The 16,293-nt window shown below is 37.5% G+C and overlaps 1 protein-coding gene across 12 annotated transcripts in view; it reads left to right on the top strand.

The window, feature by feature from the left end:
* Positions 1–16,293, top strand: part of LOC126871333 (titin) — a 147,873-nt gene that overhangs the window by 41,147 nt on the left and 90,433 nt on the right. For all 12 annotated transcript variants that reach the window (XR_007691624.1, XM_050630050.1, XM_050630082.1 and 9 more), the window contains 14 exons: positions 538–1,118; positions 1,935–2,477; positions 3,343–3,597; positions 3,997–4,140; positions 5,226–5,627; positions 6,560–6,961; positions 7,555–7,774; positions 8,664–8,836; positions 9,542–9,681; positions 10,150–10,666; positions 11,075–11,218; positions 11,308–11,562; positions 11,941–14,642; positions 14,822–15,824. Coding sequence is in view for 11 of the 12 variants with exons in the window: in XM_050630050.1 (XP_050486007.1) it covers positions 538–1,118; positions 1,935–2,477; positions 3,343–3,597; positions 3,997–4,140; positions 5,226–5,627; positions 6,560–6,961; positions 7,555–7,774; positions 8,664–8,836; positions 9,542–9,681; positions 10,150–10,666; positions 11,075–11,218; positions 11,308–11,562; positions 11,941–14,642; positions 14,822–15,824 (7,481 nt within the window). In the remaining variant the exon portion in view is untranslated. The remainder of the gene's footprint in view (positions 1–537; positions 1,119–1,934; positions 2,478–3,342; positions 3,598–3,996; positions 4,141–5,225; positions 5,628–6,559; positions 6,962–7,554; positions 7,775–8,663; positions 8,837–9,541; positions 9,682–10,149; positions 10,667–11,074; positions 11,219–11,307; positions 11,563–11,940; positions 14,643–14,821; positions 15,825–16,293) is intronic.

Genomic DNA, 16,293 nt, shown 5'->3' with positions numbered 1-16,293 from the left:
TAGCGTTAAGAGTATCATAAAACCAAAATCTATGCGAAGATTTCTAGAAAGCGATTTGGTCGAGAATCAATTGGAAATTCAAACTTCTTCCTTTTTCTAGACTCGAATATTTTTACGAGACGTTAAACCGAGTTTTTAGGTTTAGTATAAATTTAGTAATTTTATTTGGTTTCAATGCTTACACGCTATATAACAAAAGAATATCAAATAGTCTTCTTTCCTCGAACAATCAAATTGGGTCTTCGATTTGAATTAAAAAAAATGTATATTATACGAGTGGCTCAGAAAACACACTACTCAACTCTATAAATTGGAAGCTAATTTACGATTACTTCTAAAGACTTCCTTCGACATACGTAAACCCATGGAAATTACTTGCACATTTCTTAAGGTGTTGAACAGTAATTACGTTTGTGGACGATCAAATTTCGAAATTCACAAAAGTAGAATTACCGAGTATCAAGTACCAAGTATAATACGATAGAAAGCCTTTATTATTGTCATAATATTCATATAAATTTACGTTTCAACGCACAGGTATCGCAAGACCCAGCAAGAAGAAGTGACAGTGATGCAGCCACCGCAATTCACTCGTCCTTTGCACAACATCGAAACGGTGGAGCTGACCAACGTTCACCTCGAGTGTCGTCTTCAGCCAGTTGGCGACTCCAGCATGAAAGTGGAATGGTTCGTCAATGGCAGACCAGTGAAGACTGGCCACAGATTCAGACCATCTTACGAATTCGATTACGTCGCCCTTGACATCTTGGGTGTTTATCCTGAAGATTCAGGCGTGTACACCTGCCAAGCTAGAAATCAACTGGGAGAAGCCGTCACTTCCTGTTCAGTGAGAGTACACGCTAAGAAAGATTTACTCCTGGAGTCTCAACATCCTGAAGGCTTGGAAAGAATACAATACTTGGAAGATGCTTCCAGATACAAGAGACAGGAACTGGTTGACGAAGTGGTCAATGTTAAACCGAGATTCATCACGGCTCCGAAAAATCAAGAGAATCTTCGTGAAGGACAACACGCTCATTTCGAGTGCAAACTGGAACCTGTAACGGACTCGAACTTGAAAGTCGAATGGTTCAAGAACGGTCGTCCGGTTACAATAGGTAAATGAAGTTTCTTAATAATATTTTAAACAATGAAATTTTTAGATTTTCGATTTATAGATCAACTTCATAGAAGTAACAATTATCAATGATCTAAACGCTTGATGATCCGTAAGAATTTAGAGGTAGAAACTAGCCAATGCATCTACCAAATTACAGATACAAATACAGATACAGATCTACAAATTACAATAGATCCAAACTAGATGTAATTCTAGATCCAATTAAATTTTCACATTATAATTAGATGCGTTAATTAAATAGGTGTTAGATGTTAGATTTTTAGAACTCGGGGTTTAACCTTCTTCCGTCTTCTCGAAATTTCGTTTTCTTATTCCTTGAGAGAAACATATTAGGTTGTCCGAAAAGATTATTTCGTTTCATAAGGTGATAATAGATGAACAACGATTTCTGTTCTATATTATTTTATTGAATTAGATATGATCCATTTTATTATTATTATGTTCGTGTATAATTCTATAAATTAATATAAAACAAAAAACATTGTGGGTATATCAATTCCTTATAGAACCAAAGAAACTTTTTGAACAACCTAATGTAATACCATGATACCTGTATTTTACAAAGCTTTCTTGCTTGTTTTCTCTTAATTGATTTTTCCATTCGCCACTGCAACAAAAATATCGCAGTCTAATATTTCAGATCTAACTACTTCAAGCTTCGCTTGATTCTATTTTGTCAAAAAAGTACAATTGCAACGCAGAGTTTCTGAACTCTCCAATACTGCGATAAAAAGGATGTTTTTTTCTTATATTCTTATTTTTTCTAACTCAAGATATAATTTCTTAATTCTAGGACACCGATTCCGTCCAATCCACGATTTTGGCTACGTTGCTCTGGATGTAATCGACTTAATCGCCGAGGACTCGGGTACCTACACGTGTCGAGCTGTCAATCTGGTTGGCAGCGACGAAGTGTCCTGCACTCTAACTTGTCGATCAACCGCACAAGTTCTGACAGACACTCAGAACGAGATTGGCCTGGAACAAATTCATTACCTCGAGGATAGATCGAGATACCAACGCCGAGAAGATATCGAGGAAACAACCACTCAAGCTCCAATTTTCACCACCTCCTTGAACAACGTTGAGATCAAAGAAGGTCAAAGAGCACACTTCGAGTGCAGGTTGATCCCTGTGTCTGATGTAACGATGAAAGTCGAATGGTTCCATAATAATAAGCCTGTGAAAGCTGGCTCAAGATTCGTCGAGACTAATAGCTTTGGTTTCGTGGCCTTGGATATCATGTACGCCTATCCTGAAGACTCTGGTACTTACACCTGCCGAGCGAAGAATATCATAGGAGAGGCAATTACATCTGCAACTGCAGTTGTGCACTGTAAGTCCCAACCCTCTTTCTTCGTTAGCTTTTGATTTTGAGGTGCTTCGTTGAAATTAATAAAATAGATATGAATTCTTTATGATTTTATAATTTTATCATAAAAAAAATAAAATAGTTTAAACGTATTTTAATAATACTATGATGTAAAATTTATAGTATTTTCTTCATAATTCTTTATGATTTTATAATTTTATTATTAAAAAATTAAAAAATTTTAATGCGTTTTAATAATATTCCGATGTAAAGTTTATAGTATTAAATTAGAAAATTTAGTGTTTAATTTATATTAATAAATAAACTACTAATAAACTTTAGTAGTATGTAAAATTTAAATTAGGAAATTCACGTAATTTATCTTATGGTATTTGTGTGATGATGATTTAAATATGGAACGTAAATTAGAAATCACGGAATTTAGAGAAATTTATGAGTCAAGTGCGTGAAAAATTTTGCAGTATATAGATAGATTTTTTTTTTTAAATTCTATCGGTAGTAAGTTTAAGAAATAAATTTTCAAAAGAAGATCTAATTATTAAAATTAAAGTAACTACAATGGATTTGAACTTCCCGGGAAACGATTTTGTGAAGAACAGAAAGTCAGATAAATATATAAAATAGTCACGAAGCACATGAACACATAGCTAGTCACGTAGAGATTTCATATAACTCAAGAATATTTATCCGCGATAATGCTTGAGTAAATTTGTTGGAAATATGCTTAAATTAAACAGATAAGTCATATATATGTTAATAATTCTCAAGAAGTTAATGGAATAAAAGATTTGATAACGTGTTGTTTTTACTCGAACTTTTTGCCTGACGTTCGTAATTGAGGTATTCATTTCTTTCTTTTACCGCACAGCGAAAAAGTCAATTTACACGGAAAGCCAAAATGAAGAGACACTTCAACGTCTTCATTACTTGGAGGATACCTCGAGATACCAACGTAAAACTACGACCGAGGAAATCGTTACTCAAGCACCAGTTTTCACGATGCCGATCAAGGATCTGAAAGTCGCTGAAAATCAAGCGGCTCATTTCGAAGCTCGAGTGATACCTGTAGGCGATTCAAAGCTCAAAGTCGAATGGTTGAGAAATGGAGTTCCCATAGCAGCTTGTAAGTTACGTTCAAGATTCATTTTTCCACACGTACTGTTATTTTGGCAAATAATTCAATTTTCTAATCCGACAACAAACGCAATAAACTGCAGCGAATTAAATTCACAATTCTTCTCCGTGTTATCTCAAAATAAATTTTGGAATATTAATCCCGAAATAAATTTTCCCTGTATATTCCAATTTCGAACGATCTTTTAAAGTTTTTAATTTACCAATAAGTTACATTGCAATTAGATTCAATTGATAATTATAATACTTATTTTTCTATACCTTAAAAATTTCGTTAAAAATTCCTAATTTCTGCTTTGCTTTATTTTATCGAGATTTAAATTACATCCGAATTTCACTCAAACGATACATCTATCGTAAATCAAATAAATTACTATATTTTCAATAGCGAATCGCGTGACAACGATGCACGATTTCGGATACGTCGCTCTAAACATGAAATACGTGAACCCTGAAGACTCAGGTACCTACACTTGCCGTGCAGTAAATGATCTTGGAGAGGCTGTAACATCAGCGACACTTTTCGTCCAGTGTGAGTATAGATTGTGCGCAGAACAGAAAATCATTTTGAAAATGAGGCTTCGATTTCGGTATCGCTTCTCATAAGCTATAATCTAGCTTTCAAGACGTGTAGAAGCAGCTGCTTACACGTAGATATTTTTGTATTTTTGTGTGTAGCGATTTTTCCTACCTTTTCTTTTTTTTTTTTTTTTTTTTTGGTGAAGTGTTGGTAGAACTTTTTTGGACGCTTCCACGAATATACTTTTTTGTACTACGAAATTCGCGAAGAAATGCAGAAGAAGATCTTTTATTCTTGGCCGCAGCTGAGTTTTCTTAACAATTATTTCACATACATCATCGTTGATCACACATTAAGATTATAATCTTTATAGACATTTCGTATCGATCACGTACAAATCATTTTTTAATATGATACCTTGCTTTTTTACTGACCCCTGTCTTATGTCTTCATATTTTATACCAAATTTTTAATATCTTTCGAAATATTTTATTAAGATGAAACGATGACTGACTGAACAATAATTACTTAGAATTGATCCTTTTGCTATGAAAAATTCACTTTAACTATACTTTACTATAATAAATAAATAAACGGTAGTTCTTAACAACAATCTCTTCAGTACATTTCAAGTTTCATTCTACATATTACGTTTCTATGCAATTTTCTAAAATACCTAAATAGAAATCAGTATATTCTCATATACTTGGACTTTAATTCCCCTGGCACAAATTTATACCATGTTAACGATCGATAATTCTGTTAAACGTCAATTATGTACACCAACGATCGAACAAACAATTCCATCAAAGATGTTGTCACTCGCAAACAAAGTCAAACACATTGGAGCCTCAGTAGCAAAGGGATTAATCCTCCCATCGAAATCAAACATCAACCTACATTACACCAAAGACGGTCCAGCATCCGATGTAACATCCAGCGAAAATGTAATTTTCGTGAAAAGATCGTCCTAAAAAATGAAAAAAAAAAAGAAACACTAAAAGCACCCATACCTCATTTTCACCTCGATCGAACATATCACCGCTATTCACGACACGTGTACAACGACACACTGACAAACCTATTCCCGAACACAGCCAAGGCGGCCCTGCAATTCGAGTCGCAGCACGAGAGCGCGTTGTCGAAGATCCAGGCGCTGGAGGACACCAGCAGGTATCAACGACGCGAAGAAGAAGAGATCGTGGTAAAGGAGAAACCATCGTTCACTGTCCAACTAAACGGACCTACCAGCTTGGTCGAGGGACAAAGCGCACACTATGAGTGCCGTATCGAGCCCTACCCCGATCCAACTATGAAGGTGGAATGGTTCCACAATGGGAAACCATTATCCACCGGTCACAGGTACAGAACGACTTGTGACTTTGGATTCGCTGCGTTGGACGTGCTCACGGTATATGCTGAAGATTCTGGCACCTATACCTGCCAGGCCACCAATAGACTGGGATCGGCGAAGAGCTCGATTAATCTTGACGTGAAATGTAAGTAGTCGAGGGTGAAACAGAGACGAGGATCTCCCTCGAGGATTTTCCATGCTGTGTAAGTCAAGGGTGGCGGGGTAGAAGTATCGTGATCCTTTTGTAAATTAATTTACGGTTACTGCAAGTTAATATCGACATGGTAATATACGATAATGTACATTAATGTTATCGTATAAAAATTATTCGATATCGATTAAGGGTTGTCGCTTTAGCGGAGGAGGAGGATTTATACGATTCTCATCCTTCGCGAGGAACATTGAAGAAATCTTTTTTTATTTGCTTCTGCTTCGAGGATGCATGGAACGGGCGTTAAATCGTTGAAAAATAAAAAAGAAAAATAATAATGTTAACGCGAACATAGGTAATAATAATGTTGAAACTGTATCGAAGGTGTAAAGAACGAACTAAAATTATATCGTATTATCATATTCTGTATACAGAAAGTTTTTAAGATACTTGTTCTCTGACTAAAAGTATCTTTAGCAGCTTTCTCGAACCTTGAAAAATATTCCTGACTTTCAAAGTGATTTATAAAACGAACAACTACTAAGTCACAATGGAAAGAACGATACTTCTACGAACGTCCACGTTGAAATCACGCACGGGGACAGCAGGTGGATGTAACCAAGCACTTTGTGTAACCTAGAGACCCTGTTTTTCCAACGCTTCTAGTTCTCCGTCGCTTAAATACGTAGTTCCGCTTTTGTAAATTGTACACACAGTGAATTACCACCCTTTTCTCGATGTTTCATCCTTGTTTTCTACCCTTTGTTTTATATTTATTCTTTACTCGTTTACACCTCTTGTACGTTTCTATGTCCACGAAATACGAAAAAAGAACGATCTCTACGATTATTCTCGACCCTCCTGTCCTCCAAGCGAAATTACTATAACGAAAAGGAATGGATAATTGCATAAATGCCACGTTGCAGCTCGCTCCTCGATTATTCGCGAAACTCAACACGAAAGTGCCCTGAAGAAAATACAGTACCTAGAAGACGACTCGCGTTATAAACGCGTAGACGAAGAGGACTTGATCATCGCCGAGAAACCGAAATTCGGTCGTCCATTGAAGAACATCGAACATCTGCCTGAAGGCAAAAGCGCCCATCTCGAGGCGACTCTAACGCCTGTCAACGATCCCACTATGGTGGTTGAATGGTACAGAGATGGCAGACCGATTCCTCAAGGACATAAATTCAAGACTACCTACGACTTTGGTTACGTGGCTCTCGATATTCTTTACGCCTATCCAGAAGACTCTGGAACTTACATGTGCAAGGCGAGGAACGCTGTTGGCGAGGCTGTTACCACTTGCGTCATCAGCGTTGACTGTAAGTGTTTAACGAAATTTGGAACAAGCCTTTTACGGATTAAACGATTTAGGATATCGAGGGATAGTATTTTCTAAATTAACAAATTTAAGATATCGGGCGCCAATACCTTGTGGATTAAGAAGTTTAGGATATTTGGAAATAGAATTTTATAGATTAAGAAATTTAAGAAATCGCAACAACGTTTTGCTGGAGATGTGGAGAATTTTGGAAACTAATGGGTGGCGTTTGTAATTGAAAAATTTATATATCGCGATGTGGTGGATTTAGAAAGCTAGCAAATAATATTTGAAATTTCGAAGATTGAGAAATATTTTACACTTTAAACAACTTATGTGACAGTAGCCTTAGGATTTCTTTAGATTTTAGATTAATTTTCCATCGAGATAATAATATTATCTAGAGGATTTCTCTATAGCTTCTTGTTACTATAAATGCAAATCTTAGGAATTACTAGACATTTGACTGTCTCGAATACGAAACAGATGTTATAACCTTTCGACTTATATCAAAATTTACAAGTTGCTCGTTATTTGCGTAAGAATTCACTTGAAAAGAACGACAGATAAACAGCTGTCCATTCTTTCAAACAGCGAAACAAGGCCTGTATTTAGACACGTTAGACGCTCAGCGTTTGCAGAAGATTCGCGAGCTAGAGACTGTAGAAGTGAAGCAAGAGATTGAAAAAGAGGTTGTACACCAGAAGCCTGTTTTCCTAACGCCATTGAACAACCTGGATCTAAAGGAGGGCGAACACGCTCACTTGGAATGCCGCGTCGAACCCATCAACGACCCAAATCTAAAGATAGAATGGTAACGAAATCGATCAATTAGAATTTATTGAATTTCATTAACGTACAATGCAACTCTAATTAAATTTAAACTGCTGAATTTTATGCATTTCTGGTGGAATTGTAGAGGATTGGTTAATAGGTAACGAGAACTTGCTGTTGCAACCTGTCAAATATATGTGAAATAAATTAAATAAATAATAAATAAATATAGACAATGTCCTAAGTCGCTCGTACAAACGTATTCGCAAAAACAGTGTATAATCGCTCGCAGATAACTCGTAGATATTAATCGATACCTCGTATAACTCGTATTATAATTCGTATAATAACTCGTATAGTAATTGATTCGCTTCAAATTCGTCTTTGTTCGACGGTTGCACGTAGCGGTGACATTGTTTTGCCCGGAGTTTATTTTTATTACGTTACGTGTATCCTAACGATCTTGATACTCCGAGGCAAAACAACAACATGATTTGAACTGTCCTCTACTCATGTGCCACTACACATTTCTGAAGCATTTAAACAAGCAAAAATGTACAAAATCTACATGATATAAAAAATATTCTCCAAGCGAAGTGCTTGTTTAAATAATATTCAATGAAAGAAATAAATCATTACGTAGATTGCATTTCATTTGATAGTATCAACCCCTTGACCTACGATTTACGTTCGAGAATTTTGAGCCGAAAACGTAAACAAGCTATTATGTATTGTATTACATATGTTTGGCCCGATCATCGTACTACGGACTATGCCCGTAATATTTACATTTGCCCGTAGTTGTAGGTTAAGGGGTTAATAAAAATATAGAATTGCATAAAAATCCGTAGTCTACCGATGTTAAATGTTTAAGTCTACTTATTACGATGTTGGCGTTTAATTTGGACGAATTGAACGTTGTAATGCAGGTTCGTAAATGGAGTTGCTGTAAGAACAGGACATCGCTTCCGCAAAACACACGACTTTGGTTATGTGGCTCTTGATATTCTTTATACATATGCCGAAGATTCTGGTACCTACATGTGCAAGGCTACCAATTTAGCTGGCGAGGCTGTTAACACTTGCACCATCAAAGTTGGCTGTAAGTGGTTCGATTTAAAATTCAAGCTTTCGTAACGAGTACAATAAGAAGGAAGAAATTAAAAATGATAGATTTCAAATATAACGCGATTTAATTGAATATTTCTTACTTTTTTATTTAATTTCTTTATTTTTATTTAACATCAGTTTCTAACTAGAAATTACTCGAATTCTTAGCAAAAGACAAACGTTACCACCTTCCCCGTTTTCCCCCATGGAAACCTCTAAAAAAAATCGACAAGTTGGAACACTATCAGAGAAAAAGAGTTTCGTCTCCGCCTTCGGATTTTCCAAGAGGAAATCTATCGACTGTAAAACCTAGATTTAGTTCGTTTTCTTTCACGAACTCTAGACGAGGCAAACAATTTATGGATTCTAGTAAAATGTACAAAAACTGTTTATGTGAAAGGAACCGTTATAAGAGTACTATTCGTAATGATAAAAATCAAGGTTATTTAGAATCGAGAAGAAAATCGGAGGTGGATTTTAGAGACGATAGATATCGTAGGAGAAAAGATGAATTTTGTAATATTTGTACGAGACCGAAAGTTCGTAATTGTAGTCGACGTGTCACTTTTGAAGGAATAGAAAATAAATCTTGAGCCGATAATAGAAAATGGATAAACCGGAATAGTAATTTATATTTTCGTACATATTTATTGGTATCTTCGAGAAAAATATTTTTAACATGAAATTTGTTCCATAGCTCGTCGCAGTATTCTCCTAGACACTCAACATCCAGATGGCCTCGAAAAGATTCGTGAACTCGAGGCTCAAGGACGTCCAGCCCGCTTAGAAGTCGAAGAACCACCAGTGACACCACCAAGATTCATCACTGAACTCAGGGTAAAGAATTCATAGGAATTTATATAATTTGAAATTCTAGATATTTTCTTAATTTTAGAAATTTATATTTTCTTAATATTCTCTATAGCATAAAATTGCAAATTTTATTATTTGTTATTAAAAACAGAAAATGTAATATTATAATATGTATACGTAATATAAAATTTTCAATGTTTTTCAATAATTAATGTAAATTTGCAGAATCTCTAAATTTTGCAATATCATTATCTGTTATAAAATTAGAAATGTTTAATATTTTGTATATTATAAAATCGTTAATTTTTGGAATATTTTCCATCAAATATTTGAAACATTTTTCATAGAATCCAAAACATTTGCATTATTATTATAAAAACACGAATACTATTATAAAAGCACAACCTTTTAACGTTATGTATATCATAAAATTTCAAAGGTTCTTTTATATACTCGAAATGTTTATTTATTAAATTGTAAAATTTCATTTAGGGTACCACCGAAGTATACGAAGGACAAACAGCCCATTTCGAGTGCCAAGTTGAGCCTCTCCACGACGCCAACTTGAGGATCGAATTCTTCCACAATGGCAAGCCGCTTCCATCTGCCTCCAGGTTCCACGTGACCTTTGACTTTGGATATGTGGCTCTTGATATCGGCCATGCTGTTCCCGAAGACGCAGGAGAATATTCCGTTCGAGCTATCAATGCTCTTGGCCAATGCGTATCCTCGATCGAACTGAGGGTTATTCCAAGGGACAACATTATTCTGGACTCGCAACGTCCTGAAGGAATGGACAAGATTCGTGAATTGGAAGCTCAACAACCTTGGAAGAGACCAGACGTACCAGAACCACAAACTAGGCAAAGACCAGTCTTTACCCAACCGTTGCAAAATATCGACGCTATTCCCGAAGGGCACACTGCTCACTTCGAGTGCAGATTGATTCCTGTAGGAGATCCAACGTTGAAGGTTGAATGGTTCAGGAATGAAATCCCACTCGAGACAAGTAAGTACAATCGTATGCATTTGTTTACTTATATTTAATAACTCGAAAATTTAGAAATTTGGAGATTCGAAAGTTTGAGAATCCGAAAATTTAGAAATTTGAAAATTTCAATGCGCGAAAGTTTAGGAAATTGAAGCTGAAGCATACGGAAATTGGAGTATTGGAAAATTTAGAAATCTAGGAATTTAGGTATTGGAAAATTTGGCAATTTGAAAATTTAATGGATTAGATAGAAAATCCCAGAATTAGAAAGTTTAGAAAAGTAGTAATTTGAGAGTTTAAGAGGTCAAAATTTAAGAATTTGAAGGATCCAAATTTCAGAAACTGAACTTTCAGAAGTTCGAAGGTTTCGGAGTTGAAAAATTTGGGAATTCGAGTAATAAAGCGTGTTATCTCTGAATTATCCAGGTTCAAGAATCACCAAAGTCCATGATTTCGGCTATGTCTCGTTGGACATCTCCCACGTGAGAGAAGAGGACGAAGGCGTGTACATGTGCCGTGCGTCCAACCCACTCGGTGAAGCAGTTACCACTGCTTCGATGAAGATCAAGAGTTAGTATCAATACTTGATCTCTGCCAATATATGTTTTCTTCAAAGCTGACACTTACGTTAATTATCGTCTGCTATTTCTCATATTTAGGTAAAGCAAGCATTCAATTAGACACCCAACACCCTGAAGCGCAACGTAAGATCGCCCAACTTGAAGCTGATAAAGGACCAAGTCGTCCTGAAGAACCGGAGAAGGTATTCGATAAACCTATCTTCACACAATTGTTGACTGGACCCACGGAACTTTGGGAAGGCCAGATGGCTAGATACGAATGCAGAGTCGTTCCAGTTGGCGATGCCAGTTTGAGATTCGAGTGGTACATCAATGGAGTCGAACTAAAAATGGGTAGGTCTCTTATGCAAACTGATAAAATATAATCAAATATTTTAACGAATTTCATTATAACTACAATAGATATTATCATTCACATTATTATTATTAATTCTTCCATTTTCGAAAATTTAGAAATTTAAATAGTTTTGAAATTAAGGAATTCAATAGTCAGAAAATTTAAAGCTCCATCCAAAATCTAAACCTGGAAACTTTTGTATTCAGTTAGTTAATTTCAAAATCTTTCACTTCAATTTCTCTACAGTATTCTTAATTTGTCTTTTCCTACATTCCGTGTTTTGTAATAAAGATCTATCTCAAATCTGATTTAAACCATCGACCTATAACCATAACGTAATTTTCACTTCACACAATGTTCAACGTTTTCAACAGGATCTCGGTTCCACGTGAGCCACGATTTCGGCTACGTGACCCTGGACATCCTGAAAGTAATCTCGGAGGATTCCGGTGTATACACTTGCAAAGCCATCAACAAATCCGGCGAAGCAGTTTCCTCGATTTCGCTGAAAGTGAAAGCGCGCTCAGCTATCGACGCCGAGAGTCTTCAGCCAGATGCTTGGCAGAAGATTCAATTGAAAGAAGCGGAGATGAACAAAGTACCGGAAATGTTCGTCGACACGACGCCTCAACAGGCTCCAGTCTTCACCAAACATCTCGAAAGCCACGACAGACTTGTGGAGGGTCAACATGTATACTTGGAAGCTCAAGTAGAGCCAAGAGCAGATCCAAATCTTCGCGTTGAGTGGTTCAAAAACGGGGTGGCTCTTCAAACTGGAACCAGACTTCGTAGTACCTTTGATTTTGGCCTTGTTACACTATCTATCAATGGTTTAAGACCCGACGATTCCGCCATTTACACTTGTAAAGCCACGAACCTACTTGGAGAGGCTGTGTCTACTTGCAGTTTGAAGATCGTCGATCGTCACTGGTTACTTGGTGACACTCTTCATCCCGATGCTCTTCCAAAGATCGACGCCTTAGAGCAACCTCATGTCACCTCAGCAGAACAACCAGAACCTATTTACGAGGAACCAGTGTTCATCACTCATCTGAACAACGTTGAATGCGTAGAAGGTGACAATGTGCACTTTGAATGTAACGTTGAGCCATCAAAAGATCCAACGATGAAGATCGAATGGTTCATCAATGGTAAACCTCTTCCAACTGGAGCAAGATTCAAGTCGACTTATGACTTTGGTTATGTAGCTTTGGATATTACTCATGCTTACGAGGAAGATTCTGGAGTGGTCATTGTTAAGGCTACCAATTCGAAGGGATCAGCTCAGACGTCAGGAACTCTCAAATGCACCAGCAAACAGAACATCTATCTGCAGACACAGCATCCTCAAGGAGAGGCTGGCTTGGAGAAAGTCAAAGAAGCTGAAGATGCTTATTTGTCGAAATATAGAAGGCCAGACGCTGGACCAGAACAAGAATATCCTAAACCGATCTGGACAGTGCCTTTGCAGCCGGAATTCAAATTGGGCGAGTCCGAACCTCTTCATTTGGAGGGTCAGGTAGAGCCCAAGGACGATCCAAACTTGAAGATCGAGTGGTACTTCAATGGAAAAGCTCTGGAACATGGATCCAGGTTTAAGATGACCAGCGACTTTGGGTTCGTCACTTTAGACTTGACAGATGTCTATGATCGTGATTCTGGAATTTACACTTGCAAGGCATACAACAAAGCTGGAGAAGCTTTCACTTCAACAACGATCTACTGTACGACCAAGGAGAACATCATCGAAAGATCGCAGCATCCCAAAGGTAAGGAGGGTTTGGAAGCAATCCAGGACCTCGAAGAATCGCTGAAACGACAGGAAGGAGCTCCGCCAGAGAGTGAAGAAGGTCATCCACCTGTGTTCACATCTCAATTCGAGAACCTGACTAATCTATCCGAAGGAGAAATCGCTCACTTCGAAGCTTCGCTCACGCCAACTAGTGACCAAACTATGGTAGTCGAGTGGTTCTACAATGGCAAGGTCTTGGACGCCAGTCATCGCATAAGAACAGTCTATGCCTTTGGAATGGTGGTTCTCGAGGTTCTTGGAACAAAGATAGAGGACTCTGGCACCTACTCTTGCAGGGCTACCAACAAATGGGGCCGCGCCGAGATCAGCGTGGAATTAGAATGCGTGGATAAATCTAAAGGACAGAAACCCAAATTTACAACTCATATTCAATCGCTGGAGGGTCTAAAGGATGGCCAGTCTGCTCACTTCGAGTGTACTTTAATTCCAGTTGGAGATCCTCACATGAAAGTAGAATGGTTCCACAATGGCCAACCTTTGAGACACTCGTCCAGATTCAAGATGGTATCCGATTTTGGATTCGTTGTGATGGATATCGCTGGCGTGATGGCCCACGATACTGGAGAGTACGTATGCAAGGCTAGCAACAAATACGGCGAAGATTACACTAAAGCAACTCTGAAATGCTTTGGAAAGAGCGGAGTATATCTTGATTCGTTACAACCAGATTCTCTCGCTAGAATCAGAGAACTGGAGAGTTATGGCGGTGAACAACCTGCCACGCCAACGACTCCAGTTGCAGAGCCACCCAAGTTCATCACGCAAATTTCTGACATCACGAAATTGGTTGAAGGACAATCTGCTCACTTTGAAGCTAGACTGACGCCTGTAAATGATCCAGATCTGAAGGTCGAGTGGTATTACAATGGAAAGAAATTACCTCATGGACACAGATACAGAACCTTCCACGATTTTGGCATTGTCATCTTGGATATATTGTACTGTTACGAAGAGAATTCTGGAGTTTACGAGTGCAGAGCTTTCAATAAATATGGAGAAGACACGACTAAGGCGACCTTGAAATGTTATTCGAAATCGAGTCTCATTTTGGAAAGTCAGCTTCCTAAAGGAATGGAAGGTGGATTGGAGAAGATCCAGACTTTGGAGGACTCGATGATTCGCACTAAAGACGAAAAGATCGTGGAGGAACGAGGAAAGGCACCTGTGTTCACTGTACCTTTGAGCAACATCGATGGCCTTCGCGAGGGCGAGAGCGCGCACTTTGAAGCTAGACTTACACCTACCGACGATCCAAAATTAAAGGTAATTGTTTCATTGTTATTTTACTGTAGCTTACAGAGACTTAGAAGAGATACAAAGGTTGTAGTACATCGAGATAACAAATTTTAATGTATTGATATTACCATTGAAATTTATAGCAAATTAATTAATCAATGATAATATATAAAACTATTAGAAGAATAAAATTCTCTTCTTCGCAGGTCGAATGGTTCTGGAACGGAAAACCTTTGCGGACCGGTACTCGTTTCCGCACCTTCTGCGACTTCGGCTTCGTGATTCTCGAAATTTCGCCAATCTATCCAGAAGACTCCGGCGAATACAGCTGCCGAGCAACAAACGACTACGGCGAAGCTGTAACCACATGCACGATGAAGTGCACTGGAAAACGAAGCATCATTCTCGAATCTCAACTGCCAAAAGGAATGGAAGGCACGATAGATAAAATCGCTGAACTGGAAGGTCTTGGAAACGAGCCTGGTATTGCAACTCCGGACGATGATACCGGAAAACCACCGGAATTCATCACGACACCATCCGATTTGACTCTAACCGAGAATTCCTTGGCGCACTTCGAGTGCAGATTAACACCGATCAACGACTCCAGCATGAGAGTGGAATGGTTCCACAATGGAAAGCCTCTGTTGGCTGGAACCAGGATCAAAACCATCCACGACTTTGGATTTGTGATTTTGGAAGTAGCCAATTGCTACCAACGAGACTCTGGTTTATATACGTGCAAAGCAACAAATCGTCACGGTGAAGCTACTGTTTCATGCAAACTTCAAGTTCGTGGACGTCAAGGAATTATCTTGGAGCCTCAGTTGCCAAGCAACTTTAAGACTGGAACGGAGAGTATTCAGAAATTGGAAGAGGCTTTGTACAAGAAGGACGAGATACTGACCGAGGAAGAAACACCTAATCCTCCTAAATTTACTGTGGAATTGAAGGATATCGAAGTAGAGGAAGGAGCATCCAGTCACTTTGATTGCAGAGTCGAACCTGTGGGCGATTCTACCATGCGTATCGATTGGTTCCATAACGGAAGATCGTTCGCTACCGGATCTCGTGTACACCAGATTAACGACTTTGGATTCATTTCGTTGGACATGTCGTACACCTATGCTAGAGATAGTGGAGAATACGTTTGCAGAGCTACGAACAAGTGGGGATCTGCTACTACCAAAGCTACGATAACGTGCAAATGTACGTAGTTGAATTAGAATAGTATCGTAAGATTTATTAATTTTTATTTGTTGCATACGAAGGGACCACTCTATAAAAATTATACATTTGAAATATCATTTCATCAATTTACGATCGTGATTCGATTTTATATAATCAGAAAATTATCGATACTTTTACTCCAGTTATTTTCTCTTATATTAGGTACAAGGTATTTTAAATTTTGTTATGTCGAATATATATTTTTTAAATATTTTAAATATCATTATTGGAATACTAATAATTGGAAAATTTACGTTGGTGACAATTTATATTCGTTAGAACTCGTTACAATTTTTTGGTATTGACGATAATTATTAATTTTTAATCTTCTGAATTCTTTTCGTAATGAGACTGGTCCAGTTATATTATGGATCAAACGTTTTCTTATTTTCCTTTTAAATAATCGTTTTGCCGTTTTTTTTTTTTTTTTAATACCATAAGAATATTA

The sequence above is a fragment of the Bombus huntii genome, chromosome 1, assembly GCF_024542735.1.
Source record: "Bombus huntii isolate Logan2020A chromosome 1, iyBomHunt1.1, whole genome shotgun sequence".
Classification (NCBI taxonomy): Eukaryota; Metazoa; Arthropoda; class Insecta; order Hymenoptera; family Apidae; genus Bombus; species Bombus huntii.
Note: the sequence above shows the minus strand (reverse complement) of the source record. Positions and strands in the feature narration are given on the sequence as shown.